Source organism: Oncorhynchus clarkii, chromosome 6 (assembly GCF_045791955.1).
Source record: "Oncorhynchus clarkii lewisi isolate Uvic-CL-2024 chromosome 6, UVic_Ocla_1.0, whole genome shotgun sequence".
NCBI lineage: Eukaryota > Metazoa > Chordata > Actinopteri > Salmoniformes > Salmonidae > Oncorhynchus > Oncorhynchus clarkii.
In genome coordinates this window covers 19,189,191-19,205,530 of record NC_092152.1, presented here as the reverse complement: position 1 = coordinate 19,205,530, position 16,340 = coordinate 19,189,191, and the positions used below count along the sequence as shown (strand labels likewise).

The 16,340-nt window shown below is 44.3% G+C and overlaps 2 protein-coding genes across 4 annotated transcripts in view; both read left to right on the top strand.

Moving 5' to 3' along the window:
• LOC139410717 (nuclear receptor ROR-beta-like) overlaps positions 1 to 15,096 on the top strand; it is a 32,861-nt gene extending 17,765 nt beyond the window's left edge. Inside the window, exons 1-10 of one of the 3 annotated variants that reach the window (XM_071156150.1) lie at positions 4,042 to 4,259; positions 5,773 to 5,858; positions 6,047 to 6,188; positions 6,890 to 7,318; positions 8,186 to 8,307; positions 10,874 to 11,006; positions 11,179 to 11,286; positions 13,400 to 13,510; positions 13,705 to 13,817; positions 14,053 to 15,095. In XM_071156150.1, the coding sequence (XP_071012251.1) occupies positions 4,130 to 4,259; positions 5,773 to 5,858; positions 6,047 to 6,188; positions 6,890 to 7,318; positions 8,186 to 8,307; positions 10,874 to 11,006; positions 11,179 to 11,286; positions 13,400 to 13,510; positions 13,705 to 13,817; positions 14,053 to 14,217 (1,539 nt within the window). In that variant the 5' untranslated portion in view covers positions 4,042 to 4,129 and the 3' untranslated portion in view covers positions 14,218 to 15,095. Of the gene's footprint in view, positions 1 to 4,041; positions 4,260 to 5,772; positions 5,859 to 6,046; positions 6,189 to 6,889; positions 7,319 to 8,185; positions 8,308 to 10,873; positions 11,098 to 11,178; positions 11,287 to 13,399; positions 13,511 to 13,704; positions 13,818 to 14,052 lie in introns of those variants that run through there. The other 2 variants (XM_071156151.1, XM_071156152.1) reach the window with 2 other exon arrangements.
• LOC139412310 (uncharacterized) lies at positions 14,406 to 16,340 on the top strand. Its single transcript, XM_071159149.1, has 2 exons — positions 14,406 to 14,439; positions 15,037 to 16,340. Exons 1-2 carry the CDS (start codon positions 14,406 to 14,408, stop codon positions 16,338 to 16,340), a joined length of 1,338 nt encoding a protein of 445 aa, XP_071015250.1.

Genomic DNA, 16,340 nt, shown 5'->3' with positions numbered 1-16,340 from the left:
TTCTTAAAGATATCCATAAAAAGTGTCGTTTAAAGTTTGCCACAAGCCACCTGGGAGACACACCAAACATGTGGAAGAAGGTGCTCTGGTCAGATGAAACCAAAATATAACTTTTTGGCAACAATGCAAAACGTTATGTTTGGCGTAAAAGCAACACAGCTGAACACACCATCCCCACTGTCAAACATGGTGGTGGCAGCATCATGGTTTGGGCCTGCTTTTCTTCAGCAGGGACAGGGAAGATGGTTAAAATTGATGGGAAGATGGATGGAGCCAAATACAGGACCATTCTGGAAGAACACCTGATGGAGTCTGCAAAAGACCTGAGACTGGGACAGAGATTTGTCTTCCAACAAGACAATGATCCAAAACATAAAGCAAAATCTACAATGGAATGATTAAAAAATAAACATATCCAGGTGTTAGAATGGCCAAGTCAAAGTCCAGACCTGAATCCAATCGAGAATCTGTGGAAAGAACTGAAAACCGCTGTTCACAAATGCTCTCCATCCAACCTCACTGAGCTCGAGCTGTTTTGCAAGGAGGAATGGGAAAAAATTTCAGTCTCTCGATGTGCAAAACTGATAGAGACATACCTCAAGCGACTTACAGCTGTAATCGCAGCAAAAGGTGGCGCTACAAAGTATTAACTTAAGGGGGCTGAATAATTTTGCACGCCCAATTTTTCAGTTTTTGATTTGTTAAAAAAGTTTGAAATATCCAATAAATGTCGTTCCACTTCATGATTGTGTCCCACTTGTTGTTGATTCTTCACAAAAAATACAGTTTTATATCTTTATGTTTGAAGCCTGAAATGTGGCAAAAGGTCGCAAAAGTCAAGGGGGCCGAATACTTTCGCAAGGCACTGTATATCCTACCAACGGGACATTAAAAACTGTAATATCTTATGTTTCACCGAGTCGTGGCTGAACGACGACATTAAGAACATACAACTGGCGGGTTATACACTCCATCGGCAGGACAGAACAGCAGCCTCTGGTAAGACACGGTTGCGGGGGCCTATGCATATTTGTACACAATAGCTGGTGCACGATATCTAAGGAAGTCTCAGGGTTTTGCTCACCTGAGGTAGAGTATCTCATGAGAAGCTGTAGACCACACTATCTACCTAGAGTTTTCATCTGTATTTTTCATAGCTGTTTACATACCACCACAGACCGTGGCTGGCACTAAAACCGCACTCAATTAGCTGTATTCCGTCATAAGCAAACAGGAAAACGTTCATCCAGAGGTGGCACTCCTAGTGGCCGGGGACTTTAATAAAAATAAACTTAAATCAGTTTTACCTAATTTCTATCAGCATGTTAAATGTGCAACCAGAGGGAAAAAAATTCTAGACCATCTTTACTCCACACACAAAGCTCTCCATTTGGAAAATCTGACCATAACTATATCCTTCTGATTCCTGCTTACAAGCTCAAATTAATGCAGGAAGCACCAGTGACTCAGTCTATAAAAAAAAGTGGTCAGATAAAGCAGATGCTAAACTACAGGACTGTTTTGCTATCACAGACTGGAAAATGTTCTGGGATTCTTCCGATGGCATTGAGGAGTACACCACATCAGTCACTGGCTTTATCAATAAGTGCATTGAGGACGACGTCGCAGCAGTGACTGTACGTCCATACCACAACCAGAAGTCATGGATTACAGGCTAAATTTGCTCTGAGCTAAAGGGTAGAGCTGCCGCTTTCAAGGAACGGGGCTCTAACCCGGAAGCTTATAAGAAATTCCGCTATGCCCTCTGACGAACTGTCAAACAGGCAAAGCGTCAATACAGGACTAAGATTTAATCATACTACACCGGCTACGATGCTCGTCGGATGTGGCAGGGCTTGCAAACTATTACAGACTACAAAGGGAAGCACAGCCAAGAGCTGCTCAGTGACATGAGCCTACCAGACGAGCTAAATAGCTTCTATTCTAGCATTGAGGCAAGTAACACTGAAACATGCATGAGAGCATCAGCTGTTCCGGACGACTGTGTGATCAAGCTCTCCGCAACCGATGTGAGTAAGACGTTTAAACAGGTCAATATTCAGACAGATTACCAGGACGTGTACTGCAAATATGCACTGACCAACTGGTAAGTGTTTTACTGACATTTTCAACCTCTCCCTGTCTGAGTCTGTAATACCAACATGTTTCAAGCAGACCACCATAGTCCCTGAGCCCAAGAACACTAAGGTAACCTGCCTAAATGACTACCGACCCATAGCACTCACGTCTTTATTAATGAAATGCTTTGAAAGGCTGGTCATGGCTCACATCAACTCCATTATCCCAAAACCCCTAGCACCAAAAGATCCACAGATGATGCAATCTATATTGCACTCCACACTGCCCTTTCATATCTGGACAAAAGGAACACCTATGTGAGAATGCTATTCATTGACTACAGCTCACCATTCAACACCATAGTGCCTTCAAAGCTCATCACTAAGCTAAGGACCCTGGGACTAAACACATCCATCTGCAACTGAATCCTGGACTTCCTGGCGTGCCACCCCCAGGTGTTAAGGGTAGGTAACAACACATCCACTACGCTGATCCTCAAAAAGGGGTCCCCTCAGGGCTGCGTGCTCAGTCCCCTCCTGAACTCCCTGTTCACTCATGACTGCACTGCCAGGCACAACTCCAACACCATCATTAAGTTTGCTGATGACGCAACAATGGTAGGCCTGATCACCGACAACGATGAGACAGCCTATAGGGAGGAGGTTAGAGACCTGACAGTGTGGTGCAAGGACAACAACCTCTCCCTCAACGTGATCAAGACAAAGGAGATGATTGTGGACTACAGGAAAAGGAGGGCCGAGCACGCCCCCATTCTCATTGACAGGGCTGTAGTGGAGCAGGTTGAGAGCTTCAAGTTCCTTGGTGTCCACATCACCCTCAAACTAACATGGTCCAAGCACACCAAGACAGTTGTGAAGAGGGCACGACAAAACCTATTCCCCCTCAGGAGACTGAAAAGATTTGGCATGGGTCCTCAGATCCTCAAAAGGTTCTACAGCTGCACCATCGAGAGCATCCTGACGGGTTGCATCACCACCTGGTATGGCAACTGCTCTGCCTCTGACCGCAAGGCACTACAGAGGGTAGTGCAAATGGCCCAGTACATCACCCGGGCCATGCTTCCTGCCACCCAGGACCTCTATACCAGGTGGTGTCAGAGGAAAGCCCTAAAAATGGTCAAAGCCTCCAGCCACCCTAGTCATAGACTGTTCTCTCTGCTCCCGCCCGGCAAGTGTTCCTGGAGCGTCAAGTCTAGGTCCAAGAGGCTTCTAAACAGCTTCTACCCCCAAGCCATAAGACTCCTGAACAGCTAATCAAATGGCTACCCAGACTATTTCCATTGACCCCCCCCCACGCTGCTGCTACTCTCTGTTATCATCTATGCTTAGCCACTTTAATAACTCTACCTGCATGTACATAATTACCTCAATTACCTCGACTCCGGTGCCCCCCGCACATTGGCACATTGACTCTGTACCGGTACCCCCTGTATATAGCCCCGCTATTGTTATTCACTGCTGCTCTTTAATGATTTGTTATTCTTATCTCTTACTTTTTAGGAATTTTCTTATAACTGCATTGTTGGTTAAGGGCTTGTAAGTAAGCATTTCACTGTTGTATTTGGCGCATGTGAAAAATAACATTTTATTTGAACTAGGACATTCTTACATTCTTTACATTTCTGTCTGTCTGGCTGATTGGGAGTCAGCCAGTACGTCCGTCCGTCTGTCTAGTATAGTGTCCTGGGTCGGGTGAGGTCAGGATCAAACTGACCTTAAGTCAGCACATGGTCTGGGGCTCAGGGGTCACAGAGGTCATGGTCATTAAGACCCCCAGTTAGACCCTCTCTGACTCAGGCTTTGAGGGGGGAGTGGGACGTACCTTCCTGGGTAAAGAGGTACAAGACAGCCCCATACAGCTTAGACAGCAGACGCAACTCCCGAGTAGTCATCATCTTTCTGCGCTAATCCCATTATGACACTGCACACACAGATCACATACAAACCACATACACACACACTTCATAAACACTGCTGATCAGACCAATTAAGTCCTAGCCGTAAACCAATCAGACACATAAGACATACCTATGGACACATTCATTAGCACACACATTGAAACACCTGTCTTCCTATTGCAGCTGCCACACAGAACGGTGTGTGTACGTACATCTGTTTATGCGTGCTTGTCTCCACCGAAAATGAAAACGGATGTCGTAGGTAAGACATACTTTTGGACATTGCCTTTTACCCTAAATTACTACATTAATATCAGAAGCTTAGGTTAGAACGTTAGAAGATTACCCCTTACAGTCATTTATCGTGTACTTTGCAGCTTTTCTGTTATTGCTCTACAGCTCGGGAATGGATCCTTGGTCGTGTTCACAGGGCACATGTAAAACAAAAACGTATGTTCCTTATTGGACAAATCCAGGTAGTCCCTCCCCTTTTCAGTCCGTTTGGTTCCTTATGAACATAACTCAGTTTTCGGTCCCTTTTTTTGTTGTTGGGGGGACTATACTCAGGGTCACCAAAGTTATGTGTCATTTCTGTTTTCTATGTTTCTGGCAAAATCTGAAGAATTGCTTATTGTAGATTTGTGGAATATTACTATTTCACAAACCGAAAATAGGATGATTATTTTGTCTAGTCTGTTTGTAGCCATTTTACCTGATTTCTGGGAGAATAGTGCAGTTGCAGGTGCAGAGAGGTTATTAGGGTCCTACTGCTTTGGATTAGCCAGCCAGTGTGCAGAGCAGGGAAACAGCGTGTGAGGAAGGAAATAATATAGGATTAGATTGCGTGTCTAATCTCCTTATAGTGAGTGTGCATTCTCAGCAGATATGTGCCATCTATCTCTCTCTCTATGTATATGTATATATATATATGTATCTATAATTTCTCTCTAGCTATCTCTCTATCTGTCACTATCCTTCTCCGTCTCAAACTACGTGGCCACACTGGTTACTGTGGGCACAGGATGCTCCTAAAGGTTTCTGTGTGTGCCGATTTCAGACCTACAGTACACAGTTCAGTCCTATAGTACACTACATGTATACTACGAGTGAGTGAGTGAGTGAGTGAGTGAGTGAGTGAGTGAGTGAGTAAATGAAGATACTTTGGTGATGTAACCCCACTACAATCCAGGGACCAGATCTAAGGACCCCTGCTCATCCTCATGACAAAATGTCTGTCACCTGTCATTACCACACCATAAAACACTGCTAAAATGAACAGGATGTCACAGAGTCCTGTTAACTGGAGAGGTTCCTTCTGATTGGGAGCACTGTTCCCTCTCACTGGGTCATGTGATAGAAACACACACAACCACGCACACACCCTAATGAGCCCCCTGACAGTCGGGGGAACGTTGAGTGGCCATTAATACTGGTACAGTACAGGCAAGTGTGTGTGACACAATGAAACAGTTATGTAACCCAGGTGTGTGTGACACAATGAAACAGTTATGTAACCCAGGTGTGTGTGACACAATGAAACAGTTATGTAACCCAGGTGTGTGTGACACAATGAAACAGTTATGTAACCCAGGTGTGTGTGACACAATGAAACAGTTATGTAACCCAGGTGTGTGTGACACAATGAAACAGTTATGTAACCCAGGTGTGTGTGACACAATGAAACAGTTATGTAACCCAGGTGTGTGTGACACAATGAAACAGTTATGTAATCCAGGTGTGTGTGTGTTTTCCCCCTCCCATCTCTTTGTCCACAGCCCAAATCGAAGTTATACCGTGCAAAATCTGTGGAGACAAATCATCAGGAATCCACTATGGAGTCATCACGTGTGAGGGCTGCAAAGTGAGTTCTCCACACAGCTCTGTTGTTCCCTCTGTCTGACTCTATCCCCATCATTCTCCTGTCATTCCTGTTTCATATGTTAATTTCTATTCCAGCATCTGCGTTCTACTCTCTGTCAACTCTTTTCTATTCTATTCTTTTCCAAATCATAGACTGACCGTTAACTGACTGTTGTGGTTGTCCTGTAGGGGTTCTTCAGACGAAGTCAGCAGAACAACGCTGCATACTCATGCCCTCGCCAGAGGAACTGTCTGATCGACAGGACCAACCGAAACCGCTGCCAGCACTGCCGTTTACAGAAGTGTCTTGCACTCGGAATGTCCAGAGATGGTGAGACTACTTACACACACACACACACACACACACACACACACACACACACACACACACACACACACACACACACACACACACACACACACACACACACACACACACACACGTAGACTCTTACCTACTTAAGATTGTCACCTACTCCCGAGTGGTGCAGTGGTCTAAGACAGTGCTAGCTGTGCCACTAGAGATTCTGGGTTCGAGTCCAGGCTCTGTCGCAGCCGGCCACGACTGGGAGACCCATGGGGCGGTGCACTATTGGCCCAGCGTCATCCGGGTTAGGGGAGGGTTTGGCCGGCAGGGATGTCCTTGTCCCATCGCACTCTAGCGACTCCTGTTGCAGGCCGGGCGCAGTGCACACTGACACCATCGCCAGGTGTAGGGTGTTTCATCTGACACATTGGTGCGGCTGGCTTCCGGGTTAAGTGGGCATTGTGTCAAGAAGCAGTGCAGCTTGGTTGGGGTGTGTTTCGGATGACACACGGCTCTCGACCTTCCTGAGTCCGTATGGGAGTTGCAGCGATGAGACAAGACTGTAACTACCAATTGGATACCAAATTAGGGCGAAAAAGGGGTAAAAAAAACAATGTTTTTTAAAATAAAGTTTTATGTCTAAAGCCCAGGTGAAGCTGAGAGAAAATAAACACAATGTGACTAATAAACAACCTCTCTCTCTCTCCCTCCCTCTCTGTGCGTAGCGGTGAAGTTTGGCCGCATGTCCAAGAAGCAGCGTGACAGCCTGTACGCCGAGGTACAGAAGCACCAGCAGCGGATCCTGAATGAGCGGCAGCAGCAGACGTGTGAGGCAGAGGCCCTGGCGCGTGTCTACTCCTCCAGCCTGACCAACGGCCTCAGCACCCTCAACCACGAGATCGGAGGCACCTACGCCAACGGCCACGTCATCGAGCTCCCCAAGGGCCAGGTGAACGGTGGTGCCACGGGTGGCTACTACCATGGTATGGACTCCACCCAGCCCTCCCCGGACCAGTCAGGCCTGGACTTGGCGGGCATTAAGCACATCAAGCAGGAGCCGGTGTACGACCTGACCCCTGTGGCTAACCTGTTCAACTATAGCACCTACCAGGACAGTCAGCTGGCGCACAGCAATGTCAGCATGGGAGAGCTAGGTAACTAAGGGTTACTGTTAAGTTCATTCAAAGATATCAAATTTGTCCGTCAGTGCCCCCTCGAAAACATGCATGATGCCGTCTCTGAGTGAGTGTTGCATAGTGCAGGAAGATACCAGGCCTTAATTGATGATTTGAATAGGAGGGTGTCATGGTGAGGCTAAAGGAGTGTGAGTCAGTGTGATAAGCTGTGTGTGGGACAGGAGATCAAACAGGCTTAGGGAGAGAGGGAGGAAGAGAGAGAGAGAGAGAGAGAGAGAGAGAGAAAGAAAGAGGGAGGGAAGAAGAGAGAGATAGAAAGAGAGGGAGGGAGGAAGAGAGAGAGAAAGAGAGCGAGAGAAAGCTGTGCATGCGTCATATTTAAGCTTAGCCCATCAATGCAAGAAACCCCCATTGAGAGTGTGGCCTGCCTTAATGTGTGGCCTGCCTTACTAAGGCTGTAATGTCAATTTAGTGGAACACAGTTTTACTAGTGCATTCCATATTTGAGTTGTCACACATCTACTCGGATGGAGGTATACAATACATTCCCTGATTCTTGTAAACATCGGTTCTGCTGTTTTCTATACCCCGTTTCAATTAGCGCCAACATTCAAACAAACAAAAATTACATTTCTACAATACAGATTAAAATGATGCTACATAAAAAGTAACCTGGTCTCAAAGCCTGGTAGACGAGACCACATACAAAGCTGTGTGAAGACTGAAACTTTGGGAGGTTGAACACAGCTAAATAAAGGTGCAATAATTTTCACTAAACTTATGATCGGTTCATCAGTTTCACGCTCCCATAGACAATGAATGATAAGCTACCATTTTGCTCAAATTTGTGTGTGACTGTCTCTTCTCTGTCCTCTCCCTCCATAGATCGTATCGCCCAGAACATTATAAAGTCTCACCTGGAGACCTGTCAATACACAGCAGATGAGCTGCAGCAGCTGGCCTGGCAAACACACTCCTACGATGACATCAAGATGTACCAGAGCAAAGTGAGTGTGTGACCAGTGTATGTCTGTGTGTTCCTTGTGACCAGTGTGTGTTTGTGTGTGTCTGTGTGTTCCTTCTGACCAGCTGACTTTGCACTGCTCACTTACCTACAACCTCTGAGCACCCCCCCCCCCCCCCCAACTCCATTGTCATCCAATGCCTCTTTTCTCCGCTATACACCCTCCAACTCCATTGTCATCCAATGTCTCTTTCCTCCCCTATACACCCCCCAACTCTAGTATAAATATATATATATTTTAAATGTATGCACTTTTTACTGTAAGTCATTTGGATAAGAGTGTCTACAAAAAAAAACGAAAAAACATTTCATCCAATGTCTCTTTCCTCCCCTTTATTCACTATTTAAATGTCTCTTTCCTCTCCTTTATTCACTATTTAAATGTCTCTTTCCTCCCCTTTATTCACTATTTAAATGTCTCTTTCCTCCCCTGTATTCACTATTTACATGTCTCTTTCCTCCCCTTTATTCACTATTTACATGTCTCTTTCCTCCCCTTTATTCACTATTTACATGTCTCTTTCCTCCCCTTTATTCACTATTTACATGTCTCTTTCCTCTCCTTTATTCACTATTTAAATGTCTCTTTCCTCCCCTTTATTCACTATTTAAATGTCTCTTTCCTCCCCTTTATTCACTATTTACATGTCTCTTTCCTCTCCTTTATTCACTATTTAAATGTCTCTTTCCTCCCCTTTATTCACTATTTACATGTCTCTTTCCTCTCCTTTATTCACTATTTAAATGTCTCTTTCCTCCTCTATATTCACTATTTAAATGTCTCTTTCCTCCCCTTTATTCACTATTTAAATGTCTCTTTCCTCCCCTTTATTCACTATTTACATGTCTCTTTCCTCCCGTTTATTCACTATTTACATGTCTCTTTCCTCCCCTTTATTCACTATTTACATGTCTCTTTCCTCCCCTTTATTCACTATTTACATGTCTCTTTCCTCTCCTTTATTCACTATTTAAATGTCTCTTTCCTCCCCTTTATTCACTATTTAAATGTCTCTTTCCTCCCCTTTATTCACTATTTACATGTCTCTTTCCTCTCCTTTATTCACTATTTAAATGTCTCTTTCCTCCCCTTTATTCACTATTTAAATGTCTCTTTCCTCCCCTTTATTCACTATTTACATGTCTCTTTCCTCTCCTTTATTCACTATTTAAATGTCTTTTTCCTCTCCTTTATTCACTATTTAAATGTCTCTTTCCTCCCCTTTATTCACTATTTACATGTCTCTTTCCTCTCCTTTATTCACTATTTAAATGTCTTTTTCCTCTCCTTTATTCACTATTTAAATGTCTCTTTCCTCCCCTATATTCACTATAAATGTCTCTTTCCTCCCCTATATTCACTATAAATGTCTCTTTCCTCCACTTTATTCACTATTTACATGTCTCTTTCCTCCCCTTTATTCACTATTTAAATGTCTCTTTCCTCCCCTTTATTCACTATTTAAATGTCTCTTTCCTCTCCTTTATTCACTATTTAAATGTCTCTTTCCTCCCCTATATTCACTATAAATGTCTCTTTCCTCCCCTATATTCACTATAAATGTCTCTTTCCTCCCCTATATTCACTATAAATGTCTCTTTCCTCCCCTATATTCACTATTTAAATGTCTCTTTCCTCCCCTTTATTCACTATTTAAATGTCTCTTTCCTCTCCTTTATTCACTATTTAAATGTCTCTTTCCTCCCCTATACTCACTATTGAAATGTCTTTTTCCTCCCCTATTATCACTATTTAAATCTCTTTTTTTTTTAGTATCTCACCTCCCACTTTTTCTCTTTTCTTTCTCAAGTTCTTTCTCTGCTCGTTTCTCCTTCTTCTGTTTCTCTCTCTCGCTCCTCCTCTCTGCCTGTGTGTGTGTGTCTATGTAACAGAGCAGTAGTTCCTTTACCACTGTGACCTCTCTCATTCCTCTGTGTCTAATGGATTATGGGTCATTACAGAAGAACCCTTTGAGATATTCTCCATGGAGATTCATCCTACAGCTAGAAACTATAGAACACAAAGACAACTTGCTGATATTGTACTTTGGATATTCCGAGTAGCGATGGAGCTGACTATTTTACAAGTATTCATTTGATAAAAATTCCTGTCTTTGTAGTGTACTTCATTGAACAGCACAAAGGGGTGACCCAAATACAACTCTTCTGCATGGCTTGTTGTGTGCACAGTCCTGTGGCATAAACATGTGGGTGAAATACTGTTTGTGTTTGCACAAGTGCTATAGTAGTGTTTCAAAGTTGTGTTTATGATATGTACACAGCTGTCATAACAGTGTCGATTTGTCTGTGGAGATGTCCCTACCTCCTTACTTCATTTGCACACACTGTATACATATTTTTCTATTGTGTTATTGACTGTATGTTTGTTTATCCCATGTGTAACTCTGTGTTGTTGTTTTTGTCGCACTGCTTTGCTTTGTCTTGGCCACGTCGCAGTTGTAAATGAGAACTTGTTCTCAACTAGCCTACCTGGTTAAATAAAGGGGAAATAAAAATAAAAACATAGCAAAGTGTGTGTTTCTTTGCAGACGCGAGACGTGCTGTGGCAGCAGTGTGCCATCCAGATCACCCATTCCATCCAGTATGTGGTGGAGTTTGCCAAGCGCATCTCAGGCTTCATGGAGCTTTGCCAGAACGACCAGATCCTCCTGCTCAAGTCAGGTGACCTCACCCTGCTTGCCCATTGGAAACAAGTCTCCTGGTTGAAACAGCGTTGTTTCCACCTCCTTTCAACAAAAACATACAACAAATGGTGACAAGACAATATTGTATCAATGTGGGAAAAGGTATTAGATTTGCAAAAAGACTAACATCTTTCTTTGTCTCTCTCTAGGTTGTCTGGAGGTGGTCCTGGTTAGAATGTGTCGGGCGTTTAACCCTCTCAACAACACGGTGCTGTTTGAGGGGAAGTATGGGGGCATGCAGATGTTCAAAGCACTAGGTAAGGCACTGCTGCTAGTGATACTGTACCGCCTCCATCTACGGCCATCTAAGTAGCATGATGTACTACAGTACTCATAATGCTCTGGACAAGATATTGGGTAGTCTCTGACCTGACCCTGAACTCTGATTTGTTACATATTACATTCATAGAAGTAACAGAATTGCACACATAACTGTAGTAGGATGGGAAAACACTTCAGTGTATAGTTTGTATGAGTGTTTCTCTGTTCACTGTATTCTTATTTTTCATGAGACTACAGCATAACTATGAGACTACAGCATAACTATGAGACTACAGTATAACTATGAGACTACAACATAGCTATGAGACTACAGTATAACTATGAGACTACAACATAGCTATGAGACTACAGTATAACTATGAGACTACAACATAGCTATGAGACTACAGTATAACTATGAGACTACAACATAGCTATGAGACTACATCATAACTATGAGACTACAGTATAACTATGAGACTACAACATAGCTATGAGACTACAGTATAACTATGAGACTACAACATAGCTATGAGACTACAGTATAACTATGAGACTACAACATAACTATGAGACTACAACATAACTATGAGACTACAACATAACTATGAGACTACAACATAACTATGAGACTACAGTATAACTATGAGACTACAGTATAACTATGAGACTACAGTATAACTATGAGACTAGAGTATAACTATGAGACTAGAGCATAACTATGAGACTACAGTATAACTATGAGACTACAACATAACTATGAGACTACAGTATAACTATGAGACTACAGTATAACTATGAGACTACAGTATAACTATGAGACTAGAGTATAACTATGAGACTACAGCATAACTATGAGACTACAGTATAACTATGAGACTACAGCATAACTATGAGACTACAGTATAACTATGAGACTACAGTATAACTATGAGACTACAGTATAACTGAGACTACAGTATAACTATGAGACTACAGTATAACTGAGACTACAGTATAACTATGAGACTACAGCATAACTATGAGACTACAACATAACTATGAGACAACATAACTATGAGACTACAGCATAACTATGAGACTACAGTATAACTATGAGACTACAGTATAACTATGAGACTACAGTATAACTATGAGACTACAGTTTAACTATGAGACTACAGTATAACTATGAGACTACAGCATAACTATGAGACTACAACATAACTATGAGACTACAGCATAACTATGAGACTACAGCATAACTATGAGACTACAACATAACTATGAGACTACAGTATAACTATGAGACTACAGCATAACTATGAGACTACAGTATAACTATGAGACTACAGCATAACTATGAGAATACAGCATAACTATGAGACTACAGCATAACTATGAGACTACAACATAACTATGAGACTACAGCATAACTATGAGACTACAGTATAACTATGAGACTACAACATAACTATGAGACTACAGTATAACTATGAGACTACAGTATAACTATGAGACCACAGTATAACTATGAGACTACAACATAGCTATGAGACTACAGTAAACTATGAGACTACAGTATAAATATGAGACTGCAACATAACTATGAGACTACAGTATACGGCAAGTATACAGGTAACGAGTGGAGGACAGAGGAGCCTCTTAAAGAAGAAGTTACAGGTCTGTGAGAGCCAGAAATCTTGCTTGTTTGTAGGTGACCAAATACTTATTTTCCACCATAATTTGCAAATAAATTCATTAAATATCCTACAATGTGATTTTCTGGATTTTTTTATTCTAATTTTGTCTGTCATAGTTGAAGTGTACCTATGATGAAAATTACAGGCCTCTCTCATCTTTTTAAGTTGGAGAACTTGCACAATTGGTGGCTGACTAAATACTTTTTTGCCCCACTGTAACTATGAGACTACAGTATAGCTATGAGACTACAGTATAACTATGAGACTACAGTAGAACTATGAGACTACAGTATAACTATGAGACTATAGTATAACCCTGAGACTACAGCATAACTATGAGACTACAGCATAACTATGAGACTACAGCATAACTATGAGACTACAGCATGTTATTCTATATTGACCGCCTCGTTATTAACTCTCACAGGCTGTGACGACCTGGTCAGCGCTGTGTTTGACTTTGCCAAGAGTCTGTGCTCTCTGCAGCTCACTGAGGAGGAGATCGCTCTGTTCTCTGCAGCAGTGCTCATCTCCACAGGTTAGTACAGACTACTCACGGCCACAGTTACCTTCTGCTGCCACCTACAGGCAGACCTTACTGAGGCACTGCCTGGATGGAGAATGCTGCTGTCAACACAGTGATTGACATGTGCTGCATTCGTGAAGCTGTCTTTATTATAAGTAAGACAGACACAGTGACTGACGTGATGTTGGTGTGTGTTCCTCTGTCAGACCGTCCATGGCTGATGGAACCCAGGAAGGTGCAAAAGCTCCAGGAGAAGATCTACTTTGCGCTGCAGCACATCATGCAGAAGAACCACATGGACGAGGACGCGCTGGCTAAGGTAGGGCGCATCACCGCGGCGCATCACAGCGCCTCATACAGTACAGCAGTTGTGGGGCTTCACATTGGCATCAAAGGGGTTCATTACCTAGGCACTGTTCGATGGCAGTGTGTTTCAAACAACCCTTTTCACTTTAGCTGCAGTTTTCATGTACATACTGAGACTTTAGTTAGGTTATGATCTGGATTTCTTGACCCATCAACCTTGACCTCTGACCCCTCTGTGTCCTCTGTAGCTGATTGGTCGGATACCCATGCTGTCGGCCGTGTGTACTCTCCACACCGAGGAGCTGCAGGCCTTCCAGCAGCTTCACCCTGAGACGGTGAACGTGCTCTTCCCCCCGCTCTACAAGGAGCTGTTCAATCCCGACCCCAATGCAGCGATCACCATGCCCAAGTGACTTCCTATGGTCCAACCCCAGAGAGTGGACCACAACGTGACCGCGGACGCATCATTAACGCAACGGCAAAGCAGCCCGGACCCCAGGCCCGAACCATCCAGACACTTACAGCCGCAAACACTAGGAATGTCCAGCACTTATCCAACCCTATTCACCGATACAGTCTAAAGAATGTATATAACGCACCCATGACCACGGGGCTCTTCAGAACTGACCAGAAATGTACAGACTTTAACTAGCTAATTTAAGCTGTCTTTTAACTGGGTAAGTTCATTTGTTTATTTTAGTTTTTTTTTTACATGAAATTGTGATATTGAAGATGGGGGAGGGATTCGTGTGATTCAGAAAAGGTATTGTAGATATTATGTAGTGAAGAACGGATTCCAGTATTACATCTTCTGTTAATATTTTAGTCTTCATTTAAAACTGTAGCAGCCCTATGTGGCTGATATCTTGTCTGTTTTGTTATTTAATATTTTCATGTGTACAGAATTTGTAAAGTTAAAAAGAGACTTGTTAAAGAATATTGGGGTAAACCTGGGAGGTAATTTTGGTATGTCGAGAAAGCCTTGTCTGGGCTCTGTTGATACGTGAAGAGGGTATTGCATCTTTCAGTTCGGAACTATCAAACTGTAAAAGAAGGATTTAAACAATTATGGCTACTTTTCAAGGTGAAGATATGTATATAAATATTATATTTTGCGTGAAAAAAAAGATTTTGTCAGACTGCCATCCTGTCAATCATTTTTTGTCGCTGCAATAACTCTATTGAACAATCAGATCAAATGACAGATTATTAGGAGTACCTCTCCCCCCCAGCCCCCCTAAACCCACCACCACCTCTTACCACACCACCCACCACCACCTCTTACCACACCACACACCCCCACCTCTTACCACACCACCCACCTCCACCTCTTACCACACCACCCACCACCTCTTACCACACCACCCACCCCCACATCTTACCACACCACCCACCCCACCTCTTACCACACCACACACCCCCACCTCTTACCACACCACCCACCACCTCTTACCACACCACCCACCCCCACATCTTACCACACCACCCACCCCACCTCTTACCACACCACACACCCCCACCTCTTACCACACCACACACCCCCACCTCTTACCACACCACCCACCACCTCTTACCACACCACCCACCCCCACCTCTTACCACACCACCCACCACCTCTTACCACACCACACACCCCCACATCTTACCACACCACCCACCACCTCTTACCACACCACACACCCCCACATCTTACCACACCACCCACCCCACCTCTTACCACACCACACACCCCCACCTCTTACCACACCACCCACCACCTCTTACCACACCACCCACCCCCACCTCTTACCACACCACACACCCCCACCTCTTACCACACCACACACCCCCACCTCTTACCACACCACACACCCCCACCTCTTACCACACCACACACCACCACCTCTTACCACACCACCCACCCCACCTCTTACCACACCACACACCCCCACCTCTTACCACACCACACACCACCACCTCTTACCACACCACCCACCCCACCTCTTACCACACCACACACCCCCACCTCTTACCACACCACCCACCACCTCTTACCACACCACCCACCACCTCTTACCACACCACCCACCCCCACCTCTTACCACACCACCCACCCCCACCTCTTACCACACCACACACCACCACCTCTTACCACACCACCCACCACCTCTTACCACACCACCCACCCCCACCTCTTACCACACCACCCACCCCCACCTCTTACCACACCACACACCCCCACCTCTTACCACACCACCCACCACCTCTTACCACACCACACACCCCCACCTCTTACCACACCACCCACCACCTCTTACCACACCACCCCCCCCCACATCTTACCACACCACCCACCCCACCTCTTACCACACCACACACCACCACCTCTTACCACACCACCCACCCCCACCTCTTACCACACCACCCACCCCCATCTCTTACCACACCACCCACCCCCACCTCTTACCACACCACCCACCCCACCTCTTACCACACCACACACCCCCACCTCTTACCACACCACCCACCCCCACCTCTTACCACACCACCAACCTAG

Coding starts and splice junctions, on each gene's coding strand:
- LOC139412310 (XM_071159149.1), top strand. CDS start 14,406: ATGACCACGGGGCTCTTCAGAACTGACCAGAAAT. Junction 14,440..15,036: donor CTTCAGAACTGACCAGAAAT/GTACAGACTTTA, acceptor TCTCCCCCCCAG/CCCCCCTAAACCCACCACCA.